The 26,955-nt window shown below is 45.2% G+C and overlaps 1 protein-coding gene across 1 annotated transcript in view; it reads left to right on the forward strand.

The window, feature by feature from the left end:
• The window catches only part of LOC139264386 (1-aminocyclopropane-1-carboxylate synthase-like protein 1), an 83,323-nt gene extending 56,726 nt beyond the window's left edge, over nt 1-26,597 (forward strand). Inside the window, exons 10-14 of the mRNA XM_070880755.1 lie at nt 6,324-6,369; nt 6,655-6,796; nt 6,883-7,025; nt 10,550-10,703; nt 25,726-26,597. Coding sequence (XP_070736856.1) covers nt 6,324-6,369; nt 6,655-6,796; nt 6,883-7,025; nt 10,550-10,703; nt 25,726-25,943 — 703 coding nt within the window. The 3' untranslated portion in view covers nt 25,944-26,597. The remainder of the gene's footprint in view (nt 1-6,323; nt 6,370-6,654; nt 6,797-6,882; nt 7,026-10,549; nt 10,704-25,725) is intronic.
• Nucleotides 26,598-26,955: the final 358 nt, after the last annotated feature.

A 26,955-nucleotide genomic window follows, 5' to 3' on the forward strand; every position in this document is an offset into this window, starting at 1 on the left:
GGGAATTTTGGTAAATTACAACCAATGCATCCACAATCCCAGCCACTACTTCTCATAAGACCTTAGGATGCAAGCCATCAGGTCCAGGGGATTTATCTGCCTTTAGTCCCATTATTTTACTGAGTACCACCTCCTTAGTGATTGTGATTGTGTTAAGTTCCTCCCCCCCGCCCCCCCATAGCCCCTTGACTATCCACTGTTAGAATATTGTTAGTGTCCTCTACCATAAAGACTGATACAAAAGATTTGTTCAGAGTTTCTGCCATCTCCATGTTCCCCATTACTAATTCCCTGGTCTCGTCCTCTAAGGGATCAACATTTACTTTAGCCACTCTTTTCCTTTTTATATATCTATAGAATCTCTATCCGTTTTTATATTTTGTGCTAGTTTACTTTCATAGTCTATTTTCCCTTTCTTAGTCATTTTTTTAGTCATCCTTTGCTGGCTTTTAAAAGCTTCCCAATCTTCTGTCCTACCACTAGTTTTAATGGAGGGAAGGCCATTGATGAAGCAGCTGACGATGGTTGTGCTTAGGACACTGCCCTGAGGAACTCCTGCAGCAAAGTCCTACGGCTGAGATGATTGAATCATAGAATGGTTACAGCACAGAAGGCCATTTAGTCTGCTGTGCCCGTGCCTACTCTCTGCAAGAGCACTTCAGCTGGTCCCACTTGCCCGCCCTTTCCCTGTAGCCCTGCAATTTTTTTTCCTTCAGGTACTTATCCAATTTCTTTTCAAAGCCACGATTGAATCTGCCTCCACCATCCTTTCAGGCAGTGCATTCCAGATCCTAACTACTCGCTGCGTAAAAAATGTTTTTCCTCATTTCGCCTTTGGTTCGTCTGCCAATCACCTTAAATCTGTCTCCTCTGGTTCTCAACCCTTCCGCCAATGGAAACGGTTTCTCTCTATCTACTCTGCATAGACTCCTCATGATTTTGAAAACCTCTATCAAATCTCCTTTCAACCTTCTCTGCTTTAAGGAGAACAACCCCAGCTTCTCCAGTCCATCTACGTAACTGAGATCCCTCATCCCTGGAACCATTCTTGTAAATCTTTTCTGCACCCTCCCAAGACTTTCACATCCTTCCCAAAGCGCAGTGACCAGAATTGGACACAATACTCCAGTTGAGGCCAAACCACTGTTTTATACAGGTTCATAATAACTTCCTTGCTTTTATACTCTATGCCTCTATTTAGGAATCCCAGTATCCCAAATGCTTTTTAACCACATTCTCAACCTGTCCTGTTACCTTCAACGATTTGTTTACATTCACCCCCTTTAGAATTGTGCCCTTAGTTTATATTGGTTCTCCTCATTCTTCCTACCAAAATGTATCATTTTGCACATTTCTGCATTAAATTTCATCTGCCAAGTGTCCACCCTTTACACCAGCCAGTCTATGTCCTCTTGAAATCCATCATTATCCTCCTCACTATTCACGATACTTCCAAGTTTTGTATCATCTGCAACGCTTGAAATTGTGTCCTCTACACCCAAGTCCAAGTCATCAATATATATCAAGAAAAGCAGATGTACTAGTACCAATCCCTGGGGAACACTCCAATCCGGATAAACTACTGTGCTCTATTTCCCGTCACTGAGCCAATTTCGTGTCCATGCTGCCACTGCTCCTTTTATTCCATGGGCTCCAACTTTACTGACAAGCCCATTATGTGGCACTTTATCAAACGCCTTTTAGAAGTCCATGTATACCACATCAACCGTATTGCCCTCATCAACCCTTTCTGTTACCTCATCAAAAAAACTCAAGTTAAGTTCGTTCAACACGATATGCCTTTAACAAATCTGTGCTGGCTTTCCTTAATTAATACACACTTGTCCAAGTGACTGTTAATTTTCTCCCTGATTATCGTTTTTAAAAGCTTCCCCACTACTGAGGTTAAACTGACTGCCCTGTAGTTGCTGAGTTTATCCTTGCTCCCTTTTTTGATCAAAGATGTAACATTTACAATTCCCCAGTGCTTTGCCACCACCCCCATCTCTAAGGAGGATTGGAAGATTATGGCCACTATCTCCGCAGTTTCCATCTTTACTTCTCTCCGCATCCAAGGATGCATCCCATCCGGTCCTGGTGACTTCTTTACTTTATGTACAACCAACCTTTTTAGTACCTCCTCTATCAATTTTTATCCCATCCAGTGTCTCTCATACCTCTTCTTTCACTATGATTTTGGCAGCATCTTCTTCCTTGGTAAAGATAGATGCAAAGTACTAATTTAGTCCCTCAGCCTGCCCCTTGCCTCCATACGTACATCTTTTTAGCCCCTAATCAGCCGCACTCTCTTCCTACCCGTTTGCTAGTTATATGCCTGTAGAAGACTTTTGGATTCCATTTTATGTTCGCAGCCAAACTATTCTCATACTCTCTCTTTGCCCCTCTTATTACCTTTTTCACTTCCCCTCTGAACTTTCTATATTCAGCCTGGACCTCACTTGTATTTTGAACCTTGCATCTGCCCTATGCCTCCTTTTTCTACTCCTTCTTCTCTCTATCGCTTTTGTCATTCAGGGAGCTCTGACTTTAGTTGCCCTACCTTTCCCCCTCATGGTAATGTACTTCGACTGTACCCAAACCATCTCCTCTTTAAAGGCCGTTTTGCCTGCCAATCTTTGATTCCAATTTACCCGGGCCAGATATGTTCTCAACCCACTGAAATTGGCCGTCCTCCAATTAAGTATTTTTTACTCTAGATTGCTCCCTGTCCTTTTCAATAGCTAAGCTAAACCTTAGTATAAATGTTCCTCTACTGACACTTGCTCCACTTGACCCACCTCATTCCCCAGAACTAGATCCAGCAATGCCTCTTTCCTCGTTGGACCGGAAATGTACTGATCAAGAAAGTTGCCCGGAACACACTTGAGAAATTCTTCCAGCTCTCTGCACTTTACACTGTTACTATCCCAGTCTATATTAGGATAGTTGATATCCCCCATGATCAATACTCTATCGTTCTTGCACCTCTCTGTACTTCCCTGAAAAATTTGCTCCTTTGTATCCTTCCCTCGAGTTGGTGGCCTATAGAATACACCTAATCGTGTAATGGCACCTCTATTATTTCTTAACTCGAGCTAAATAGATTCCGTCCTTGACCCCTTCGGGACATCCTCTCCCTCCAGCACTGAACATTCTTCTTAACCAATACTGTCACCCCACCTCCTTTCTTTCCTTCCCCATCTTTCCTGAACACCTTATCTCCAGGAATATTGAGCTCCCAATCCTGCCCTTTTTTGAGCCAGGTCTCCGTTATCGTCACATCGTATTTCCATGTGGCTATTTGCACTTGCAGCTCACCAACCGTATTTACCAGGCTTGTGCGTTTACACACATGCACTGCAATCCTATCTTAGACCTTTTTGTATTCTCTCTTGGTCTGACCCCACCTAATACCATACTATTTCTTAATCTAGTGCTATCTATCTCTCCCAATCCTTTGTGCACCTTGTTTTACCTTTCTAATACTACATCCTGGTGCCCATCCGACTGCCAAATTAGTTGAAACCCTCCCCAATAGCAGTCGCAAATCCTCCGATGAGGATATTGGTCCCGGCTCTGTTGAGGTGCGACCTGTTCAGCCTATACAGGTCCTACCTCCCTCAGAAGCAGACCCAATGTCCCAGGTTCTGCACCATCTCTTCAGCCACGCATTCATCTGCTTTATCATCCTATTTCCTTACTCACTAGCTCGTGGCACTGGGACTAATCCGGAAATTACTACCTTTTGAGGTCATACTTTTTCATTTCTTTCGTAGCTTCTTAAAATCTGCCTGTAGGACCTCTTCCCTCTTTATACCTATGTTGTTGATACCGAAAAGGACCGCGATCTCTGGCTGTTCACTCTCCTCCCTCAGAATATTCTGCAGCCGTTCTGTGAAATCCTTGATCCTGGTATCAGGGAGGCAACATACCATCCTGGAATCACATCTGTGGCCGCACAAACGCCTGGCTGTTGTTGCTCAAGCTCTGAAAGCCAAAGCGTGAGCTCCTCCAGCTGAGGGCACTTCCTGATGAAGCGACCTGGAGTTACCACATGGCATAATATGTGCATTCCACGGAACTGAGGTGCCCTGCCAAGCCTCTATTTAATAGACAGTTAACTAACTAAAATAAACTTAAGACTAAAAGGGCTAAATTTTTGACAGGTTTGTGACCATTTTTTCACCTGGGCGAAGCGTAAAAACTACTTTTCTTTGGCACGAAACGAGTCGCACAACATTTTGCATCTGGATGGAAATTTCAGCAGTGGATTTGCGGTGACGCTAACACTTTTGCGCCTGCTCGATGTTTTCACTGTTTGGATGACGTCAATCGGCGAGCAGCGCTGCGCTATTGGTCTGGGCGGAAAAATTGGCGCTATCGCCCGATTTACCGTCGCCCGGGAACTGGCCAGAAAATAATCAGTTGAACCCCCAGCGTGCACCCGGCGCCATCTTGAAAACGGAGTAGAAGTTCAGTGCATAAAAGGATTTGGAGAAGAGGGCTGTGTTTTACACAGTGAAGTTTTATGGAGGTTTATAGTGCATTTTAAAGGATAATTAAGGACATTTAAATAAAAATGGAGGCTATACTATGTCAACCATTATTCCTGGCTGCATTTTCTACGCAGCGTTGAGTTGGAAGAAGGCTTATTGATGAGCATTTTGAGCATGATCAAAGAAGTCGCAGATGCATGGGGAGGAGGTCTTACAGGCAACAGCACGCATACCTGCAGCTCTCTGAGGCACAGTGCATCAGAATGCTGCGCTTCTGAAAAGAACTGGTCACAGAGATATGCCAGCCCTAAAAGGCAGACCTACAGCCTATCAGCGGCAACTGGACTGCACTGCCCGTTGAGGTGAAGGTGACTGCAGCACTTGCCTTCTATCTGGCTCCTTTCAGGCATCAGCAGGGGACATATACTCTATCTTGCTACACATTGCTGCATTCGCCAGGTGACTACTGCACGGTACACAAACTTCCCAATGACCAAGGAGGCCCAGAATGAGAGGGCTGTAGGTTTTGGACGAATTGCTGGCTTCCCCAAGGTTCAGGGTGCCATTAACTGTACGCCCTGCGAGCACCTTTACTCAATCCAGAGTTTTACCGAAACCGAAAGGGATTTCACTCCATGAACGTACAGATCGTTTGCGACCATACTGAGCGCATCATGGCAGCAATGCCCAATATCCAGAGAGCATCCATGATGCTTTCTTTTTGAGTGAGAGCAGTGTCTCATGCCTGTTCGAGCGTCAACCACAAGGCCAGAGCTGGATGCCGGGGGACAAAGGTTACGACCTCGCCACCTGGCTCATGAATCCCCTCCGGAACCCTCAGACAGAAGACGAGCATGAGAGCCATATAGCCACATGCAACATCGTCGAACAGACAATTGGAGTGCGCAAGCACAAATAATTTAGAGATGGTGGAGGAGTCAAGAGGTGGTGGTGAGGTAGAGCTGGATGTCGTCAGCGTACATGTGGAAACTGATCCTGTGTTTTCGGATGATGTCACCGAGGGGCAGCATGTAGATGAGAACTAAGACGGGGCAAGGATAGACTCTTGGGGGACACGAGAGGTAATGGTGTGGGAACGGGAAGCTATTACAGGTGATTCTCTGGCTACGATTAAATAATAACATTAAATAATAATGAGTGAAGTCTCGCTCAGCTGGACAACGTTGGAGGAAGATGGTATAGTCAATCATGTCAAAGGCTGCAGACAGGTCGAGAAGGATGAGGAGGAGTAGTTTGTTTTTCATAGTCACATAAGATGTTATTTGTGAATTTGATAGTTGTTTTGGTACTGTGGCAGGGGTGCAAACCTGATTGGAGGGATTCAAACATGGAGTTCTGGCAAAGATATGCACGAATTTGGGAGGCGACAACACATTCAAGGACTTTGGAAAGGAAAGGGAGGTTGGTGATGGGGATGCTAGTTTGCAAGGATGGAGGGGTCAATGGTTGATTTCTTTGAAGAGGGGATGATGACAGCAGCTTTGAAGGAGAGGGGGACAGTACCTGAAGAGAGAGAACGATTAACAATATCAGATAACATGGGAGCCAGGAAGGGAAGAGCAACACTTGTTTATCCTAAATATTTATTTCCTGTATATTAACCAGCTTTCTATTCATGCTGCTACATACGCCTGAATTTTTCTCACTAGTATCAAATGCATTTAGAAATTCCACCACAGCTACTTTCTTTCCTTTATCTAATTCATCACTTGTTTAAAAAAAATCTTTTGCTGAATCTGTCAAACATGTACTGTCTTTAACAAATCCACGCTGAATTACAGTAATAATTTCTCTATATCTTTACAGTCTACCAGACCCAGAAAGAACGCACTTTATGTGGGGATTTAGTAAGGTATGTTGGATTTTAGTTTATAGCTGGATGTTCATTCTTTATAATTATGTTACAGTAATCTAGAAGTTATTTTGAACTATTCCAACTTTTAAAAAAGGGTTCTTTAAATGGTATTTTGAGGTCGAGGGTAGGGCTGTTGTGCTGAGCTTATTAAATTAATGTCACTGTCTGATTTAAACTTGTCATAGTTCTGAAATTGGTAATGTTTTTAATCTGCACTTATTTAAGCAATGTAGTTGTCTCAAGTATAATTTTATTCAACATTTTATGTCCTTCCACTTGAAGGATTTTGCCATGTGCGGGATTCGAGTTGCAGTCTTGCATACAAAGAACAAAGAGATCCGTTCTGCTCTTAATCAATTGGCCAGTTTCCATGGATGCCCAGGACCAATTCAGTATGTTTTGAGTCAGCTAATTGCTGATAGAGGTATGCAAGATAAATTTATATTAAAAAAAACTCTTTATTTTTCTGAAGAGAGCCACATCTCTTTTGACTTTTGTTCTTTTGTACAGAATGGATAAACAAAACCTTTCTGTCAACAAACCGAAGGCGTCTGAGAGAAGCACACCATATTATCGTTGATGGTCTGGCTGCACTTGGGATTCCAGTTCTTCGAAGCTCAGCAGGATTATTTGTTTGGGCAGATTTTAGAAAAGTAAATATCCATGAAGATTTATTTTACTTGCTTACTTTGATGAGTTATCATGGACAAGGATATATATCTGGGTATGCGTTCTATGGCCTGCAGACTGGATCCAGCTTGCGAACTTTAATTATTCAACTTGCATCGACGGAGCCCATGTCTTCCCATCCCCTCAACGTAGTTTCCGGCTCCTCCTTCCCTTTCTAGTTTCGGCAACTGCTCCATATGATCGATTGATTGCCGCTGCACAGTGAGGGTAGTTGCGAAAAATTCCACCCAAAATGTACAGCGATGTTTAGTTGCTTGGAGCAGTAGCGATAGGGACAGCACTAGGAGGCGGGAGCTGTGTTGAGTGTCAGCGAATGCAAAGGTGAATTTGGCTGGGTGGAAGTACAGGTTAAACCTCTCCAGTCCGGCACCCTCGAGACCTGACCGATGCCGGACCATAGAATTTTCCGGACCACAGGAGGTCACGCCGACCCCCAGACTTAGCGGGTACTGCTGACCTGGGACCGGCCGCTACCCCCGTCCCTCTCCGGGTTGGCGCGGAGAGGGAGTGAGACGCGGCGACCGACTGAGGTGCCGAAGCTGGGCCAGGAATGCTGCAGAGCGACCCGGCTGTGTTGTGCGCCTGCGCTGCGCAGAAGTATTTCAGGCCCAGCTTCAGCGCCTCGGTCAGCCACTGCGCCGACCCTACTGGGGGGGGGGGCGGGCGAGCGAGCAGCAAGACAGAGCACTATTTTTAAAACTTTTACAGAGGAAACGATTCCTCAGTGCGGTGAAACGACCACAATTACCATTTTTTTTAAAACAATATTGATGCAGACAAAGATCAAGCCTGCTACAGGTGTAATCTTGGATCGGCAGCCAGCAAGCTTGGTTAAGATAAAGCTACAGTGCCTACCAAAACAAAAGTTCCAGCTTAATCCAATTTCCCAATACACCTTAAATTACATTTCATTCGCTCGGCGGGGGGGGGGGGGGGGAGACTGCGCAAGTGGTAGAGCATTGATTCAGTGGCATGGTTTAGCTCACCGGCAATGACCACTGCAGCCAGCCCTAGGACACAGCACGTGCGACTCCCCACTGGGAATGATGCCGGACTAGGGAGGTTGCTGGACCAAAAAGTCCTGGACTAGTGAGGTTCAACCTGTAATAGAAAGTGCCATTATAAAGTTGGAGGCGTTGGTGGGGGTGGGGGAGGAAAGAATAATGGTCCTATAAAATTTGAAGGAATTGGAACAGAACAAACATGAAATTTGAAGAATCTGGACAAGGGAATGGGACTAAGTGGATAACTCTCAGAGAGCTGACACAGGCGTGATAGGCTGAACAGCTTTTTCTATGTTGTAAAAGGGGCTATTGAAAATTTACAACATAGCTTTTAAGAAGGGAGGGGGAGAAGAGTCCCAGTTAGAACTTAAGTGGGGGAAGAGCAAAAGAGTGCCATCTTAAATTGAGGCAACAAGTTTAAAAGTGCTAAAACATCAAAAGCATTTGAAAAAGATATTAAACTGAGCTATTCTAAACATGTGCAGAAGCAATAGATAACTTTTGATATATAGCCCATGAAGAGAAGTTTGGACATGCTACTAAAATTCTGTCCTAGGTTTGGAACCCAGTTTAGAGTGCACATATGTTCTCACAGTAGTTCTGAGTTTTAGAGGAAGCTGGTGTGCCTAATCTATGTGGCTAGTATAACCCAGCTGCCTTAACTTGGGTACCTCCAAAACTGTGATTTGCGAGGTCAGTTACCGATAACAGAAATGATGTAAAATGGGTCTTTCAGTGTGGTTGTACTTTAGAGCTTCCATGAAGTTGTGTCTGATCACAGCTAGGATGCTAAAATGTAATGAATCACAAAATTGGTATCTCAGGAGAAGTAAAAATAAACGGCACAGAAACAGGCCATTCAGCTCAACTCTTCCATGCCCGCATTTATGCTCTACTCGAGCCTCCTTCCATCTTTTATTATATAACTATTAGCATAACCCTCTATTCCCTTCTCCCTCATATCCTTATCTAGCCTCAACCACTCTCTGTGGTAGCGAGCTCCACATTTTCACCATCCTCTGGGTAAAGAAGTTTCTTCTGAATTCCCTATTTGATTTGTTGGTGACTATCTTGTATTGAAGGCCTACAAGTGGAAACACTCTCTGTATCTACTCTATCAAAACCTTTTAATAATTTTAAAGACCTCTAAGTCATCCCTCAGCCTTTTTTTAAGCGAAAAGAGACCTAGCCTGTTCATCCTTTCCTGATAGGTATACCCTTGCATTTCTTACATCATCCTTGTAAATCTTCTTTGCACCCTCTCCAGTGCCTCTACATCCTTTTTATAATGTGGCGACTAGAATTGTATGCAGTTCTGGGCAAGTGTGGTCCAACCAAGCTTTGATTCAGGTTTAGCATAACTTCACTACTTTTCAATTCTATCCCTCTAGAAATAAACCCTAGTGCTTGGTTTGCTTTTTTAATGGCCTTGTTAACCTGTGTTGCTACTTTTAGTGATTTCTGTATTTGTATACCGAGGTCCCTTTGCTCCTCTACCCCACCCAGACTTGCCCTCCAAGTAATAAGTGAATAAGTGACCTCCCTATTCTTCCTACCAAAATGTAATGCCTCACATTTCTCAGTATTGAAATTCATTTGTCAATTATATACCCAATCTGCAAGTTTATTAATGTCCTGCTGTAATCTGTTACATTCCTCCTCAGTATTGACTAACCAGCCTCTCTTTCCCCCCCCCCCCAAAAAAAAATAATTGGTGTCATCCGCAAATTTATAAATTGTGTTTTTGATTCCATTGTCTAACTCGTTAATATAAATTGTGACCAAGATGGTCCCAGCACTGATCCTTCTGCCACTGTGATTATCTTTCCTTTACCCCTACTCTCTGCTTTCTGTCTTGAAGCGAGCTAGGTATCTGCTACTTGTCCCCTGACTCTCCATTCCTTGATCTTCTTCATTAGTCTATTATGTGTTATCTTATAGGCCTTGTGAAAATCTAGACAAATTACATCTACTCCATTATCCTTGTTTCCTTTCTGTTACCTCTTCAAAAAATTCAGCGAGGTTGATCAAGCAAGATTTTCCCTTTTGAAATCCACGTTGACTATTCATTATTATTATATTTTTGGCTGCTAGATGTTCTATTTTCTCCTTTAGTAACTGATGTTAAACTAACTGGTCTATAATTCCCTGTATATGTTCTATCGCCCTTCTTAAATATAGGTATTACGTTAGCTATCTGCCAGTCTTCTGGCACTACACCTTTTTTCAACGTTATTAAATATATATAGTAAAGTTGAGACGTTGTGAATGGTCTTCCACTAGGTTGAGCACAGACAACATTGACCTTTGTCTTGAAGGGATTTACAGTTTACCTGTGGAGCCCCCAGCAGACAGAGAGGTATTGAGAATATAATGATGAAGAGGTTGTGAAAAGAAAATGTTGCATTATGCAGTACTTTTGAAAACAAAGTGATTTATTGGATTATTCATAATAAGCTGACTACTTTGAATTCTTTTTACAGTTCCTGAGAACTCAGACTTCAGAATCTGAGATGGAACTCTGGTGGAAACTCATCGATGGAAAACTCTACATAAGCCCTGGTGTAGCTTTTGACTGTTGTGAGCCTGGGTGGTTTAGATTGGTGTTTTCAGACTCCGCTAACAGGATACAATTGGGTATGCAGTATTTAAACAATATATTGGTTGCATTTAAAATTCTAAACTTTTTACGCCAAATTTATTAGCTGTCTCTTTGATAATAGCTCGTAAGTCTGATTTTTGACTTTTTCGTGTTAGACCTCTCCTTCATTTTGTTCTGTCCTATAAAGACTATTATTAATTTTCTATTTCTAGGGAGCGGGCGGGGTGGGGGGGCAGTGCGGGTGAGGAGGACTGGGCTGGAGAGAACGGGTGTGGGGCGGTTGTAGTGAGGGTGAGGAGGAAGAAGAGGCACGGAGAAGAGAGAGGTTGCGAGGAGGAGGGAGCGAGGGAGAGGAGGGGGAGAGGGCAAAGGGAAGAGGAGAAGGTAAGGTAGAGGGTGGGAAGAGCGGGGAGGGGGGCGAGGAGATGGGACTGGAGAGTGGGTGAGGAGAAGAGGGTGGGGGAGGGGGGGCAAGAGGAGGGGGGGGAGCGAGGGGGAGGGGAGAGCCTAAGAAGGGGAGAGGGGAGAGCGCATGAGGAGAAGGGGGGGAAGGGAGAGAGCATGAGGAGAAGTGGGGAGGGGAAGAGAGGGTGAGGAGAAGTGGGGAGGGGGAGAGGCGAGGAAGGGGGTTGGGGGCTGTAAGGGTGAGGAGGACAGGGCTGGAGAGAACGTGTGTGCAGGGGATGGGGGCGGGGATAGCGAGGGTGAGGAGGAAGGAGGGGCGAGGAGAAGAGAGGTTGGAGGGGGGAGATGGTGAGGGGGTGGGGAGGGTGCTAGGAGGAGGGAGCGAGGGCAGGGTGGAAGAGATCGGGGAGAGGGCAAGGGGGAGAAGGTAAGGGAGGTGGGGAGGGGGCAAGGAGATGGGAATGGGAAGGGGGCGACGAGAAGAGGGCGGTGAGGGGGCAAGGAGAAGGGGGAGAGAGCGTGAGGAGAAGGGGGGGGAAGGGAGAGGGCGCGAGGAGAAGGGGGAGGGGAGAGAGCGCGAGGAGAGGAGAAGGGGAGAAAGCGTGAGGAGAGGGGGAGGGGAGAGAGCGCGAGGAGAAGGGGGAGGGGAGAGAGCGGGAGGAGAGAGCGAGCGAGGAGAGGGGGAGGGGAGAGCGAGCGAGGAGTGGGGGAGGGGAGAGCGAGCGAGGAGAGGGAGGAGAGAGCGAGGGGAGAGAGGGGGAGAGGGGGAGGGGGAGAGCGAGCAAGGGGAGGGGGAGGGGCGAGCGAGCGAGGACAGAGCGAGCGAGTGAGTGAGGAGAGGGCGAGGGGCGAGCGAGCGGGGAGAGGACGAGGAGAGGGGGAGGGGAGAGGGGAGAGAGCGAGGAGAGGGGAGAGAGAGCGAGGAGAGGGGAGAGAGAGCGAGGAGAGGGGAGAGAGAGCGAGGAGAGGGAGAGGGGAGAGAGAGCGAGGAGAGGGAGAGGGGAGAGAGAGCGAGGAGAGGGGGAGGGGAGAGAGAGAGAGGAGAGGGGGAGGGGAGAGAGAAGAGAGAGAGAGGAGAGGGGGAGGGGAGAGAGAGAGGAGAGGGGGAGGGGAGAGAGAGAGGAGGGGAGAGAGGAGAGGGGGAGGGAAGAGAGAAATGAGAGGGGGAGGGGAGAGAGAGGAGAGGGGGAGGGGAGAGCGGGCGAGAGAAGGGGGAGGGGAGAGTGAGGAGAGGGGGCGAGGGCACGAGGAGAGGAGGAGGGGGAGACAGGGCGAGGAGAAGTGGTGAGGGGGAGAGAGAGAGAGAGGGCGAGGAGAAGGGGGGAGGGGAGAGGATGCGGGGAGAAGTGGAGAGAGGGCGAGGAGAAGGTGAGGGGGAGAGGGTGTGGGAGAAGTGGTGTGGGGGAGATTGAGCGGAGGAGAAGGGAGGGGGGCAGAGAGTGAGAAAAAGTGAGGGGTAGAGAGGACGAGGATTAAAAAGCAGGCCCTCAAAGGTAATAATCTCCGGATTACTCCTGGTGCCATGAGATAGTAAGTATAGAAATAGGAGGGCAGAGCAGATGAATGCATAGCTGGAGAAATGGTGTCGGAGGGAGGGCTTTAGATTCCTTTCGGTGGAACCTGTACTGGCCGGACGGATTGCACATCAACAGAGCTGGGACCAATATCCTTGCAGTTGTGGAGGGTTTAAACTAAGTTGGTGGGGGATGGGCACCAGGATGTACATCAGAAGGGAGAAACAAAATGCACAAAGGATTGGGAGAAACAGATAGCACTCGAGTAAGAAATAGTATGATATTAGGTGGGGGCAGACTAAGGAAGAATACAAGAAGGTCTAAGATAGGTTTACAGTGCATGTGTGTAAACGCATGATGCATGTAAATAAGGTTGGTGAGCTGCAGGTGCAAGTACCCAAATGGGAATATGATGTTGTGGAGATAATGAGACCTGGCTCAAAAAAAGGCAGGATTGGGTGCTAAATATTCCTAGATATTAATGACTAGAATTTTCTGAGGTAAGAGCGGGTATGTGTGTGTAGGGCGGGGGGGTGGGGGGAGGAGGAGGAGTGAAAGTTGATTAAGTGTAAACTTCGACCCCGTCCCGCCTCCAACCCTTCACCTTTTCACCTTTCACTCGGGCAGGATGGGGGTGCTGGCTGCCAAGCCGCTGCCAAAAGGTGGGTCGGTAATTTAAATATTATAATGAGACCTGAAGCCTCTACTTTAGTCTTTTACTGCAAGCAGCCGGGGATCTTGGGGCTCTGGATTTACGGTGGCTGCAACGAGGTGGCCTCAGCCTCTGTGAGCAATGCTTGTGGGCTTGAAGGAGCAGAGGTGCTTCCTCCCGGATCCCAAGCTCCCCCACCATCATCCTGGCCCTCCCTGGGGTCAGGGATCGGGCCCCTTCCCTTCCCCAGGGATGAGGCCCCCTACCGGGGAATTGGGCACCCTCCCATCCCTTCCCCTCCCCAGGTATCTGGCCTGGAACACCCACCCGATATCGCGACTCGGCCCCGGGGATCAAGACTCCGATCAGACGCTGCTCCTCCAGGGGAATGGACACCCCACCCCCAAAATCCTGGGTTTAGCGGCATCCTTCTCCGTGTTCACCGCACGACTGGAAGCCAGCCTGTCAGTCCGGCTGACTGGGGAACCTGTCTTTCATGTCACAGGCACGCTGTGGAGTTAAAAAACTTAAAGTCCAAGGTGTTAGTGTAAGATAGGGAAGGAAAGAAAGGAGGTGGGGTGGCAGTATTGGTTAAAGAGAATGTTAGTGCTGGAAAGAGTGAACGTCCTGGAGGGGGTCAAGGACAGAATCTATTTGATTAGAGTTAAGAAACAGGTGTCATTACATTACTAGATGTATTCTATAAGCCACCAAGTAGTGGGAAGGATATGGAGGAGCAAATTTGCAAGGAAAATATGGAGAGGTGCAAGAAATAGAGCTGAGATAGTAACGTAAAGGACAAAGAGGGGGAAGAATTTTTGAAGTGTTTTCAGACAGCTTTCTTGATCTGTATGTTTCTGGCCCAACAAGGAAGGAGGCATTGCTGGATCTGGTTTTGGGGAATGAGGTGGGTCAAGTGGAGCAAGTGTCAGTAGAGGAACATTTAGGGAACAGTAATCATAGTATCATAAGGTTTAGATTAGCTGTGGAAAAGGACAGAGCAATCTAGAGTAAAAAAACTTAACTGGAGAAGGCCAATTTCAGTGAGTTGAGAACGGGTAAATTGAATCAAAGATTGATCAATGGGCTGCCTTTAAAACGGAGATGGTTCAGGAACAATAGAGGTACATTCCCACGAGGGAGAAAAGTAGGGCAACCAAAGTCAGAGCTCCCTGGATGACGAAAGAGAGTAAGATGAAGCAGAAAAAGAGGGCCTATGACAGATGTAAGGTTGAGAATACAAGTGAGAACCAGGCTGAGAATACAAGTGAGAACCAGGCTGAATATAGAAAGTTCAGAGGGGAAGTGAAAAAAGAATGAGGGGCAAAGAGAGAGTGAGAATAGATTGGCACCTAACATAAAACAATAACTTGCATTTATATAGCGCCTTTAACGTAGTGAAACGTCGCAAGGTGCTTCACAGGAATATTATGAGATAAAAAAATTTGACACCGAGCCACATAAGTAGAAATTAGCGCAGGTGACCAAAAGCTTGGTCAAAGAGGTATGATTTAAGGAGCATCTTGAAGGAGGAAAGGGAGGCGGAGAGATTTAGGCAGAGAGTTCCAGAGCTTGGGGCCTAGGCAACAGAAGGCACGACCACCAATGGTTGAACGATTATAATCAGGAATGCTCAGGAGTGCAGAATTAGAGGAGCGCAGACATCTGCCGATAGGGGGGAGGGAGGGCTGGAGGAGATTAAAGAGATAGGGAGAGGCAAGGTAATGGAAATAAGGATGAGACTTTTGATCAGCATTGCTTAACCGGAAGCCAGTGAGAATCCAAAAGTCTTCTGCAGCAGGCATATAAAAAGTAAATGGGTAGTAAGAGGAGGGATGGGGCCGATTAGGGACCAAAAAGGAGACCTATGCATGGAGGCAGAGGGCATGACAGAGGTACTAAATTAGTACTTTGCCAAGGAAGAAAATGCTGCCAAAGTCATAGTGAAAGAGGGGGTAGTTGAGATATTGGATGGGATAAAAATTGATAAGGAGGAGGTACCAGAAAAGCTGGCTGTACTTAAAGTAAATACGTCACCAGGACCGGATGGGATGCATTCTAGGATGCTGATGGAAGTAAAGGTGGAAATTGCAGAGGTACTGGCCATAATCATCCAATCCTCCTTAGAAACGTGTATGGTGCTAGAGGACTGGAGTGTTGCAAATGTTACACTCTTGTTCAAAAAAGGGTGTAAGGATAAACCCAGCAACTGCAGGCTAGTCAGTTTAAATAAAGTGGCGAAGCTTTTAGAAATGGTAATCAGGGAATAGATTAACAGGCACTTGGACAAGTGTGGATTAATTTAGGAAATTCAGCATGGATTTGTTAAAGGCAAATCGTGTTTAACTAACTTGATTTGAGTTCTTTGATGAGGTAACAGAGAAGGTTGAAGAGGACAATGCGGTTGATGTGGTGTACATGGACTTCCAAAAGGCGTTTGATAAAGTGGCACATGATAGGCTTGCCAGCAAAGTTGAAGCTTATGGAATAAAAGGGACAGTGGTAGCTTGGATACAAAATTGGATAAGTGACAGGAAACAGTGAGCAGTGGTGAACGGTTTTTCGGTCTGGAGGAAGGTATACAGTGGGTCGGTAATAGGACGACTGCTTTTCTTGATATATATTAATGATTTGGACTTGGGTGTACAGGGCACAATTTCAAAATTTGCAGACGACACGAAACTTGGAAGTATAGTGAACAGTGAGGAGGATAGTGATAGACTTCAAGAGGTCATAGATTGGCTGGTGGAATGGCAGATGAAATTTAAAGCAGAAACCTGCAACGTGATACATTTTGGTAGGAAGAATGAGGAGAGGCAATATAAACTAAAGGGTGCAATTGTAAAAGGGGTGCCTGTACACAAATCATTGAAGGTAGAAGGGTAGGTTGAGCAAGTAGTTAAAAAAGTATACGAGATTCTAGGATTCCTAAATAGAGGCATAGAGTATAAAAGCAAGGAAGTTATTATGAACCTGTATAAAACACTGGTTTGGCCTCAACTGGAGTATTGTGTCCAATTCTGGTCACTGCGCTTTGGGAAGGATGTGAAAGTCTTGGAAGGGTGCAGAAAAGATTTACAAGAATGGTTCCAGGGATGATGGACCTCAGTTACGTGGATGGACCAGAAAAACTGGGGTTGTTCTCCTTCGAGTAGAGAAGGTTGAAAAGAAACTTGATAGAGGTTTTCAAAATCATGAGGAATCTATACAACGTAGATAGAGAGAAACCGTTCCCATTGGCGGAAGGGTTGGGAACCAGAGCTGATTGGCAGAAGAACCAAAGGCGAAATGAGGAAAACATTTCTTCAGCAGCGAGTGGTTAGGATCTGGAATGCACTGCCTGAAAGGATGGTGGAGGCAGATTCAATCGTGGCTTTGAAAATGGAATTGGTAAGTACCTGAAGGAAAAAAAATTGCAGGGCTACAGGGAAAGTGTGGGGAAGTGGGACTAGCTGAAATGCTTTTGCAGAGAGCTGGCATGGGCTCGATGGGCCGAATGGCCTCCTTCTGTGCTGTAACCATTCTATGATCCTCTGGTAAATTAAGGAGCATATTTAGATACAGCAATGATGTAGGTTCCATGACAAAATTAGCATCTCATTCAGAGGCTAAAGATGATATTACAGGCTTCTGTACCAGAAGCAATTCCGATAGATGATCTGAGGGAGGTGACTCCATCTTTGGTCTCTGTTGTGATATTTCCAGATAGTGATGCTTCAGATAATGCAGCAGAAAAAATATTGCAAGGCTACTTGGAAAGTGCGAGGAAGTGGCACTAGCTGAAATGTTTTTGCAGAGAGACGGCATGGGCTTAACAAGCTGAATTGCCACCTTCTCTGCTGTAACCATTCTACGATTTTAGGATTCTAGGAGAAGGGGGGCGAAGAGAGGGAGGAGTGCGAGGAGAAGAGTGGGAGGGAGGGCACGAGGAGAAGTGATGAGGCGAGGAGAACGGAGTGGAAGGGAGGGAACAAGGAGAATGAACGTGGGCAGAGGGAGAGGGCCAGGAGATGGGAACAGGAAGGAGGGGGGCGAGGAGAAGGGAAGGATCTAGTGAGAGGGAGGTGGATGCGAGGAGAATGAAGTGGGGGGGGGGGGAGGCTGTTGGAGAGCGCGGGTGAGGAGGATGACGAGGGCAATGGAGACCGGGCGAGGAGGAGGAGGGAGCGTGCAAAGAGGGTGGTGGGAGAGTGTGCGAGGAGGACGGTGGGGTGAGTGAGGGCGAGGAGCATGGGAGGTGGGAGTGGGGCTGAGCGGAGGGGGGGGAAAGGGCGAGAGAGGAGGAGGGAGGGGGGAGAGCGGGCGGGGAGAATGGCAGGAGGGTGTGGGGAGATCGGGCTAGAAGGACGGTTGGGGCGGGGTGGGGGAAGAGAGCGGACGAGGTGGACTGCGGGCAGGGGGATACAGCGGGCAATGAGGATGGCAGGGGGTGGAACAGGCGAGGAGAACAGCGGGGAGAAGGAGCGTGGGCCAGGAGTTGGGAGGGGGTTGCGAACAGAATGGGTGCGAGAGGAGAAGGGGTACGAGAGATGGGGCTGAGGAAAAGGGGTAAGTAAGGAGGGAAGATAAGAGTATGGGGAAACACATGGCAAGGAGAGGGAGGAGTATGGAGAGAGAGAGGATTAAGTGTGCAGATAAAACTGGCAAATGGCATTCAATGTGTGCAAGTTTGAGGTCATCCACTTTGCGTCCAAGATAGACAAACTGGAATATTGTCTGAATGGCGAGCGACTAGAAACTGGCGGAGCCAAGGGATTTGGGTAGGTACGCAAAACATTAAAAGCTAGTTCACAGAAAATAAAAGTAATCAAAAAGGCTAATGGAATGTTGGCCTTTATTTCAAGGGAATTGGAATAAAAAGGGGAGGAAGTTCTGCTTCAGTTGGTCAGACTCCATCTGCAGTACTGTATTGAATTTTGGGTTCCACTCAAAGAATATATTTGCATTGGTGGGGCTGCAGTGTCGATTCACTAGAATGATACTGGGGCTTAAAGGGTTGAATTATGAGGACAGGTTACATAAACTTGGCTTGTATTCCCTTGAGTTTAGAAGGTTGAGGGTGATCTAATTGTAGTGTTTAAAATGATAAAGGGTTCAATAGGGTAGATGCAGAGAATATAATTCCTCTGGTGAAGGAAATCCAGAACAAGAGGGCACAATCTTTAAATGAGAGCTATACTATTCAGGAGTGGAATCAGGAAACTTCTTTTACGTAAAGAGTAGTGGAAATCTGGAACTTTCTCCCCAAAAGGCTGTGGATGCTCCATGAGTTGAAATTTTGAAGACTGATCAATATTCCTGTTCATCCATCACCCCAGTGCTCATTGACCTATGCTAGCTCTCAGTTCAGCAACGCCTCGAATTTAAAGTTCTCATCCTTATGTTCAAATCCCTCCATGGATTCCCCCCTCCTTCAACGTTCCCTTTATGGCCGCGCAACCTCTGAGCCAGCTTTTAAATTGGGAAAAAAACGCGCATGTGTGGAATTTTGAATGGACCGTGCTGCCCAAAATAAATTACAGGGAGCAATTGGCCTCCTTATCTCTGAAATCTCCGAGAACTTCACATTTCTCCAACTCTAGAATTTCCTTCCTAAAGCTCTGCTTCTCCATCCTTCTCCCCTCCCTCAAGACTCTGCTTAAAATCAACTCTTACCCCTCCTAATAGCTTCTTATTTTGGCACGGTGTTTATTTTTGTCTGATTTCTCTTTTGTGAAACATCTTGGGATGTTTTTCTATGTTAAAGGTGCTAGATAAATTAAATGAAAATTATTGCTTTCATCAACATCTGACCTTATTAGATAGTGTCCTAGGCAATGAGTTAAGTGGTCTATGGCAATCACTAATGTCCTAACCGGTGATTTACGAGCATATGAAAAAAAATGGACATAAAAAACAGCTGGTTCATCAAATCTGTCCCATTTCAGTCATATTGCAACTAACCAACATCATCCTTGATGTTCCAGGAGAAACAAACCGAAGAACAGTGCTGGACAGTTGTAAAGCCCCTCTGGTCCATCCAGCGTACCTGTGTATCACAATATATACATACTCCACCTTACCCAAAAACCATATGATGTGGGATAGGCAAAAATGATTTAAAAACCTAGGCCAACCTAGGCTTATTTTTATATAGTGACTTTAACTTAATAAAATTTCGCAAGGCATTTCACAGGAGTGTTAGCTTCCCTGCTGCTATCGGGTCCAGGACCCCCGCCATCGCCTATCCCCCCCCACAGCCGCTATCGAGTCCAGGACCGCCGTTATCAGGGCCCCCCACCGTCCCCGCTGTTATCGGGGCTCCATCCCGCTGCTATCGGGGCCAGGACCACCGCCATCGCCCCACCACCATCAGGCCCCCTCCCCTCACCCGCTGCTATCGGGTCTAGGACCGCCGCCATCGGAAACCACCCCCCCAACTGCCATCGGGGCTCCCTCGCCACTATCGGGTCCATAGGTCCGCCGCCATCGGCCCCACACCGGCCGGGGGTGGGGGTGGGGGGGGTGGGGGGGGGTGGGTGGAGGAGAAGAGAGTCTGAGCCTCAGGTCCTGCTGCTTGGCACCACGCGCATGGAATGATTCGGCCAGGAGGAGGGCGGAGCTCGATAGGGGGCAGGGTTTGCCACCTGTCAGTCAAAAAAGTGCAGTACGGGCATTGGGGATCAGGGCTTGACAGATGGCTGTCTGTCAAAAAAAGTGCAATACAAATAGTTAATCCCTATTTATATAGCGCCTTTAATGATACTGAGCCACATAAAGAGAAATCAGGGCAGGTGACCAAAAGCTTGGTCAAAGAGATAGGTTTTAAGGAGCATCTTGAACAATAACAACTTGTATTTATATAGCGCCTTTAACGTAGTGAAACATCCCAAGGCGCTTCGCAGGAATATTATACGATACAAATTTGACACCAAGCCGCATAATTAGAAATTCGGGCAAGTCACCAAAAGCTTGGTGAAAGAGGTATGTTTTAAGGAGTGTATTGAAGGAGGAAAGAGAGATGAAGAGATTTAGGCGGAGTTCCAGAGCTTGGAACCTAGACAACATAAGGCATGGCCACCAATGGTTGAGCGATTATAATTAATAATGAGAAACAAGGAAATGGCAGAGACTAAACAAATATTTTGCATGTGTCTTCAGGTAGAAGACACTAGAAACATCCCAATAATAGTCGATAATCAAGGGGCAAAAGGGAGGGAGGAACTATCACGAGGCAAAGTACTAGGCAAACTAATAGGACTGAAGGCTGACAAGTCCCCCGGACCTTATGGCCTGCATCCTAGGGTCTGCAGAGATAGTGGATACATTGGTTGTAATCTTATAAAATTCCCTAGATTCTGGAAAGGTCCCAGCGGATTGGAAAATCGCGAAAGTAACACCCCTATTCAAGAGAGGAGGGAGATAGAAAGCAGAAAACTATAGACCAGTTAGCCTAACATCTGTCATTGGGAAAATGCTGGAATCCATTATTAAGGGAGTAGTAGCAGGACATGTAGAAAATCATAATACAATCAAGCAGAGTCACATGATTTTATGAAAGGGAAATCGTGTTTGACAAATTTATTAGAGTTCTTTGAGGATGTAAGGAGTAGGGTGGATAAAGGGGAACCAATAGCTGTAGATTATTTGGATTTCCAAAAGGCATTCGATAAAGTGTCACATAAAAGGTACAAGATAGCTCACGGTGTTGGGGGTAATATATTAGAATGGATAGAGGATTGGCTAACTAACAGAAAAGATTGAGTTGAGATAAATGGGTCATTTTCAGGTTGGCAAATTGTAAATAGTGGGGTGCCACAGGGATCGGTGCTGAGACCTCAACTATTTACAATCTATATTAATGACTTGGATAAAGGGACCAAGTGTACTGTAGTCATATTTGCTGACGATACAAAGATAGGTGGGAAAGCAAGTTGTGAGGAGGACACAGAGTCGGCAAAGCGATATAAATAGATTAAGTGAGTGGGCAAAAATTTGGCAGATGGAATATAATGAGGGAGACTATGAAGTTATCCACTTTGGTAGGAAGAATAGAAAAGCAAAATATTATTTAAATGTAGAGAGAATGTTATGGTACAGAGGGATCTGGGAGTCCTTGTACATGAAACATAAAAAGTTAGCATGCAGGTACAGCAAGTAATTTGGAAGGCAAATGGGATGATGGGCTTTATTGCAAGGTGGACGGAGTGTAAAAATAGGGGTGGGGGGGGTTGTCATATGAGGAGAGATTGAGTAGACTAGGCCAATATTCTCTCGTGTTTAGAAGAATGAGAGGTGATTTCATTGAAACATACAAAATTCGGACAGGGTTTGACAGGATAGATGCCGGGACGATATTTCCCCTGGCTGGGGAGTCTAAGAACCAGGGGTCACAGTCTCAGAATAAGGGGCCATTTGGGACTGAGGTGAGGAGAAACTTCTTCACTCAGAGGGTAGTGAATCTTTGGAACTTTCTACCCCAGAGGGCTGTAGAGGCTCTGTCGTTGAGTATATTCAAGACAGAGATCGATAGGTTTTTGGATATCAAGGGATATGGGACGAGTGCAGGACAGTGGAGTTGACGTAGAAGATCAGCTATGATGTTATTGAATGAAAGAGCAGGTTTGAGGGGCCAAATGGCCTACTCCTCCTATTTATGTTCTTGAGTCTTCTAAGTGTCTCTCCTGCTCAAAAGACTTCAATTTGGAACCCAGCAGGGTATGCAAATCCTTGTCATTAGCGATACCTACGTGCATAATACTATATTTATCTGCATTAAATGTTATCTGCCTGATGCAGGCCGATTCCCCATAGGTTGTATTTTTTTTGTCAATGGATTCTGAAGATTTGTCATCTGAAAACTTGTGGGCAGTATTTTCAATGCTTTCATCCACGCTATTGATGTAAATCATGAAGAGCAATATTCTTGCATGACTTCACTCGTCTCCACACAAAGCTGCTACTATTAATGACAGCCCTCTGACTATGAGAATGCAACCAATTCCATATTCAACCCATGATTTTCCCTCCAATCCGACAGGACTATCTTGTATGGTAACCTTGTGTGTGTAACCTTGTCAAAATCTTTTCAATATCCAAATATATAGGCCTAGAAATTTGATTGCGGTGCTCCCGCTTCACAGGATACTGGAGCTAGCCAGTAATGGGCAAATGAATCAGGCGGACTAATTCACTCTTGTCCGCCTACTATCCTCACTGCCGCGTGCAGCATGTATTGCGCACCCAAACTGGGCACGATCCATTTTCTAGGCAATAATGAGCCTGAAATTCGATTGAGGTCTTCCCGCGGGCAAACGAGTGAAATAGGGAAAAAAAGATGCGCACTTACCTGTTGCTGCTGCGCCCATTTGAACATCCGAGCCTGAGGCCTCTGGTGACTGCGCGTCGCAGCGCGTGCACACGGGACGTCGCAGGTCGGATCTGGAGACAGCAGCCAATCCGGTTAGTATATTTTCTCATTCATAGTAATAGGAGTTCTGTAAATCCACAACTCCTATTACTATGAATGAACCCCCCACCCCCCCACAAACACCCAAAACACAATAAAAAATAGAAAATAAACTACATATTTAACATTCATTTAAATTAAAGTACTCATTAAAAAAAATAATTTCCCGACTTTTTTTAAAGTTGTTTTAATTAAGCCTTAAAATAAACTTACAGTTGTGGGAAAGGTTTTTAAAAATAAAATGTTTTTATAACTATTTTTAAATAGTTCTGTATTTTTAAACACTTGAGTCTGTAAAAGTAGGCTATACGCCTGCTTTTTCAGGCGCAAGATTTTAAAGGACAAATATCGGAAATCTTGCCCTGCACGTGTCCTTGCTCCCGATCTGCGGATGATCTGTCAAACCAGAAACTTGACAGATCGGAAAAGCCGGTTTTCAGCACATGCGCATTGTGCGCTGAAAATCGGATTTTCCGATGCCTTCCCAGGTCCATAGGAACTTCGTACGGACCCGGGACATCGGAATTTCAGGGCCAATGTCTCAAGGGCTACCTCCATCCATTGACAAAGGTCACCTCCTCGACGAATTCAACAAGGTTGGTAAAAAAAATGATCACCTTTTCCAGAAACCGCATTGTGAAACCCAGGTAATTCTTTCTCTGTCAAGCTGGCAGAGTGTCACTAATGATCCTTTCTAACAACTTTCCTATATCTGCGGTCACGTTAATGGGCTTACAATTTTCTCATCCGGATCTGTTGCCTTTTTTGAGGATTGGCATATCAAGAAAGACTGGATCAACTGGGATTATATTCACTGGAGTTCAGAAGAATGAGTGGGGATCTCATAGAAACTATTAAAATTCTGACGGGTTTAGACAGGTTAGATGCAGGAAGAATGTTCCCAATGTTGGGGAAGTCCAGAACTAGGGGTCACAGTCTAAGGATAAGGGGGAAGCCATTTAGGACCGAGATGAGGAGAAACTTCTTCACCCAGAGAGTGGTGAAGCTGTGGAATTCTCTACCACAGAAAGTTGTTGAGGTCAATTCACTAAATATATTCAAAAAGGAGTTAGATGTAGTTCTTACTACTAGGGGGATCAAGGAGTATGGCAAGAAAGCAGAAATAGGGTACTGAAGTTGCATGTTCAGCCATGAACTCATTGAATGGCAGTGCAGGCTCGAAGGGCCGAATGGCCTACTCCTGCACTTATTTTCTATGTTTCTATCAATTGTAAATGAGTAGTTAGAGGAGGGGTGGGGCTGATCAGGGACCAAAAAGGAGTCCTATGCATGGAAGCAGAAAGCATGGCTGAGGTATTAAATTAGTACTTTGCATCTGTCTTTACCAAGGAAGAAAATGCTGCCAAAGTCATAATGAAAGAGGAGGTAGTTGAGATATTGGATGGGATAAAAATTGATAAGGAGGAGGTACCAGAAAAGCTGGCTGTACTTAAAGTAGATACAGGACCAGATGGGATGCATTCTCGGATGCTGATGGAAGTAAAGTGGAAATTGCAGAGGTACTGGCTATTATAATCTTCCAAACCTCCTTGGAATCCTGAGCTGGTGCCAGAGGACTGGAGAATTGCAAATGTTACACCCTTGTTCATAAAAGGGTGTAAGGATAAACCCAGCAACTGCAGGCCAGTCAGTTTAACCTCGGTAGTTGGGAAGGTTTTAGAAACAAAATTAAGTCACTTGGACAAGATTAATTAAGGAAAGGATTTGTTAAAGGCGCAAATCGTGTTTAACTTGATTGAGCTTTTTGATGAGGTAACAAGGTTGATGAGGGCAATGTGGTTGTTGTGGTGTACATGGACTTTCAAAAGGTGTTTGATAAAGTGCCACATGGATAGGCTTGCCAGCAAAGTTGAAGCCCAGGGAATAAAAGGGGCAGTGGCAGCATGGATACAAAATTGACTAAGTGACAGAGAGTAGTGGTGAACAGTTGTTTTTCAGACTGGAGGAAGGTATGCAGTGGTGTCACCCAGAACCACTGCTTTTGTTGCTATATATATTATTGACTTAGACTTGGGTGTACAGGACACAGTTTCAAAATTTGCCGACGACACAAAACTTGGAAGTATAGTAAATGGTGAGGAGGATGGTGATAGACTTCAAGAAGACATAGGCTGGTGGAATGGGCGGACACTTGGCAGGTGAAATTTAACGCAGAAAAGTGCGAAGTGTTGCATTTTGGTAGGAAGAACGAGGAGAGGCAATATAAAATAAAAGATACAATTCTAAAAAGGGTACATGAACAGAGAGACCTGGGGGTATATGCACAAATCATTGAGGGTGGCACGGCAGGTTGAGAAAGCAGTTAAAAAGCTTATGGGATCCTGGCTTCATGATTAGAGTACAAAAGTGTGGAAATGATGATGAACCTGTATAAAACACTGGTTCGGCCTCAACTGGAGTATTGTGTCCAATTCTGGGCACCACACTTTAGGGAGGATGTTAAGGCCTTAGAGAGGGTGCAGCAAAGATTTACAAGATTTGATTCCAGGGATGAGGAACCTCAGTTATGTGGATAAACTGGACTTGGGGCTGTTCTCTTTGGAGCAGAGACGATTGAGAGGAGATTTGATAGAGGTATTCAAAATCATGAGGGTCTGGACAGTGTAGATAGAGAGAAACTGTTCCCATTGGCAGAAGGGTCGAGGACCAGAGGACACAGATTTAAGGTCATTGCCAGAAGAACCAGAGGCGATCTGAGGAAAGACTTTTTTACGCAGCGAGTGGTTAGGATGTGGGATTCACTGTCTGAGGCGGTGGTGGAGGCAGATTCAGTTGTGGCTTTCAAAAGGGAATTGGATAAGTACCTGAAGGAAAATAAATTGCAGGGCTACGGGGAAAGGGCGGGGGAGTGGGACTAGCTGAAATTCTCTTGCAGAAATCCAGCACAGGCCGAATGGCCTCCTGTGCTGTAACCATTCTATGATCCTCTGGTAAATTAAGTAATATATTTAGATACAGCAAATATGTCGGTTCCATGACAAAATTAGCGTCTAATGTTAGGCTTTTCTAATTCACAGGGATTCAGAGGCTAAAGATGATACTACAGACTTCTGTATCAGAAGCAAGTCCGATGGATGATCTGAGGGAGGTGGCTCCATCTTTGGTCTCTGTTGGGATATATCCAGACAGTGATTCTTCAGATGATGGAGCAGAATTGTTGCAAAGAACATCAGAAGCTCATACACAAAGGAACACAATTGTTAATATGACAGCTTTCACATCTGCAACAGGATAAGAGATTGTCTACATGCATTGATAAGTTAACTATATGTCCAGATAATTTTTGGTTTAAAATGAAAGCAAATGCATGTGCTTTCTTGATGTAACTGAAAAGCTTTCTATGAAAGAATAGTTCAAAATGTTTTCTTCTCCCCTCACTAAACAATTACTGAGTATTTGCAGGTAAAATGGAACATGTGATACGTTGTTGATTGGTGGAACCATAACGGTATGAATGGCAATAAATGCCAACATTCGTATGCATTTTTGGTCAGAGTATCAACACAGTGGGGTATATTTTCCCATCAGCATTGTTTTTATACTAGCATCGCCCTATTTATTTTAAACTGGTTAATGCCAGTGTTAAATAGCATTATAGGAAAATACACCCGGTGTTACTGATGTAAGAAGTCAAACTGAATTGGGTTTGATTTATTTGTAACTTTAGAATGAAATAGTGGTTTAGAGATTTTAAGATATTTTCATTTAACTTCTTTGTGAAATATACATTTTTCACTCTTATTTTTTTTTCCCCCCAGTCTGTGCAGTGGGGATATATAAATAATGTGAATCGAAACCAAGCAGAACCTGTTGTTTGGCACTCTGTTCTGAATTAAATAATTTGCCATTTAAATGCTTGAAATACTAATTAAATTAGCTTTTTTTATAACCTGTTGAAGTCTTTATTTAATCTTGTTTGTACTCCATTATAGAATTCCAAATGATTTATTTTCCAGGTATGGAGGCAATTAAATAAGCTCTTTGCACAAAAGAAGCTGAATTTGCACTGTTCTGGATGCTATCCAATTGATCAATTTAAAAAAAAAAAATGGCATCACTGGCAAGGCCGGCATTTGTTGCTCAACGCCATTGCCTTTGAGAAGGTGATGGTCATCTTGAAGGTATTCCTCAGTGCTGTTAAGTAGGGAGTTCCAGAATTTTAACTCTGCCACGATGAATGAATGGCAATGTGACTTTGTTATTAAATACATCCTTCTGCTGTTCAGTTTAATAGTAACAAAGTAATT

This window comes from Pristiophorus japonicus, chromosome 5 (assembly GCF_044704955.1).
Source record: "Pristiophorus japonicus isolate sPriJap1 chromosome 5, sPriJap1.hap1, whole genome shotgun sequence".
NCBI classification, from domain to species: domain Eukaryota; kingdom Metazoa; phylum Chordata; class Chondrichthyes; family Pristiophoridae; genus Pristiophorus; species Pristiophorus japonicus.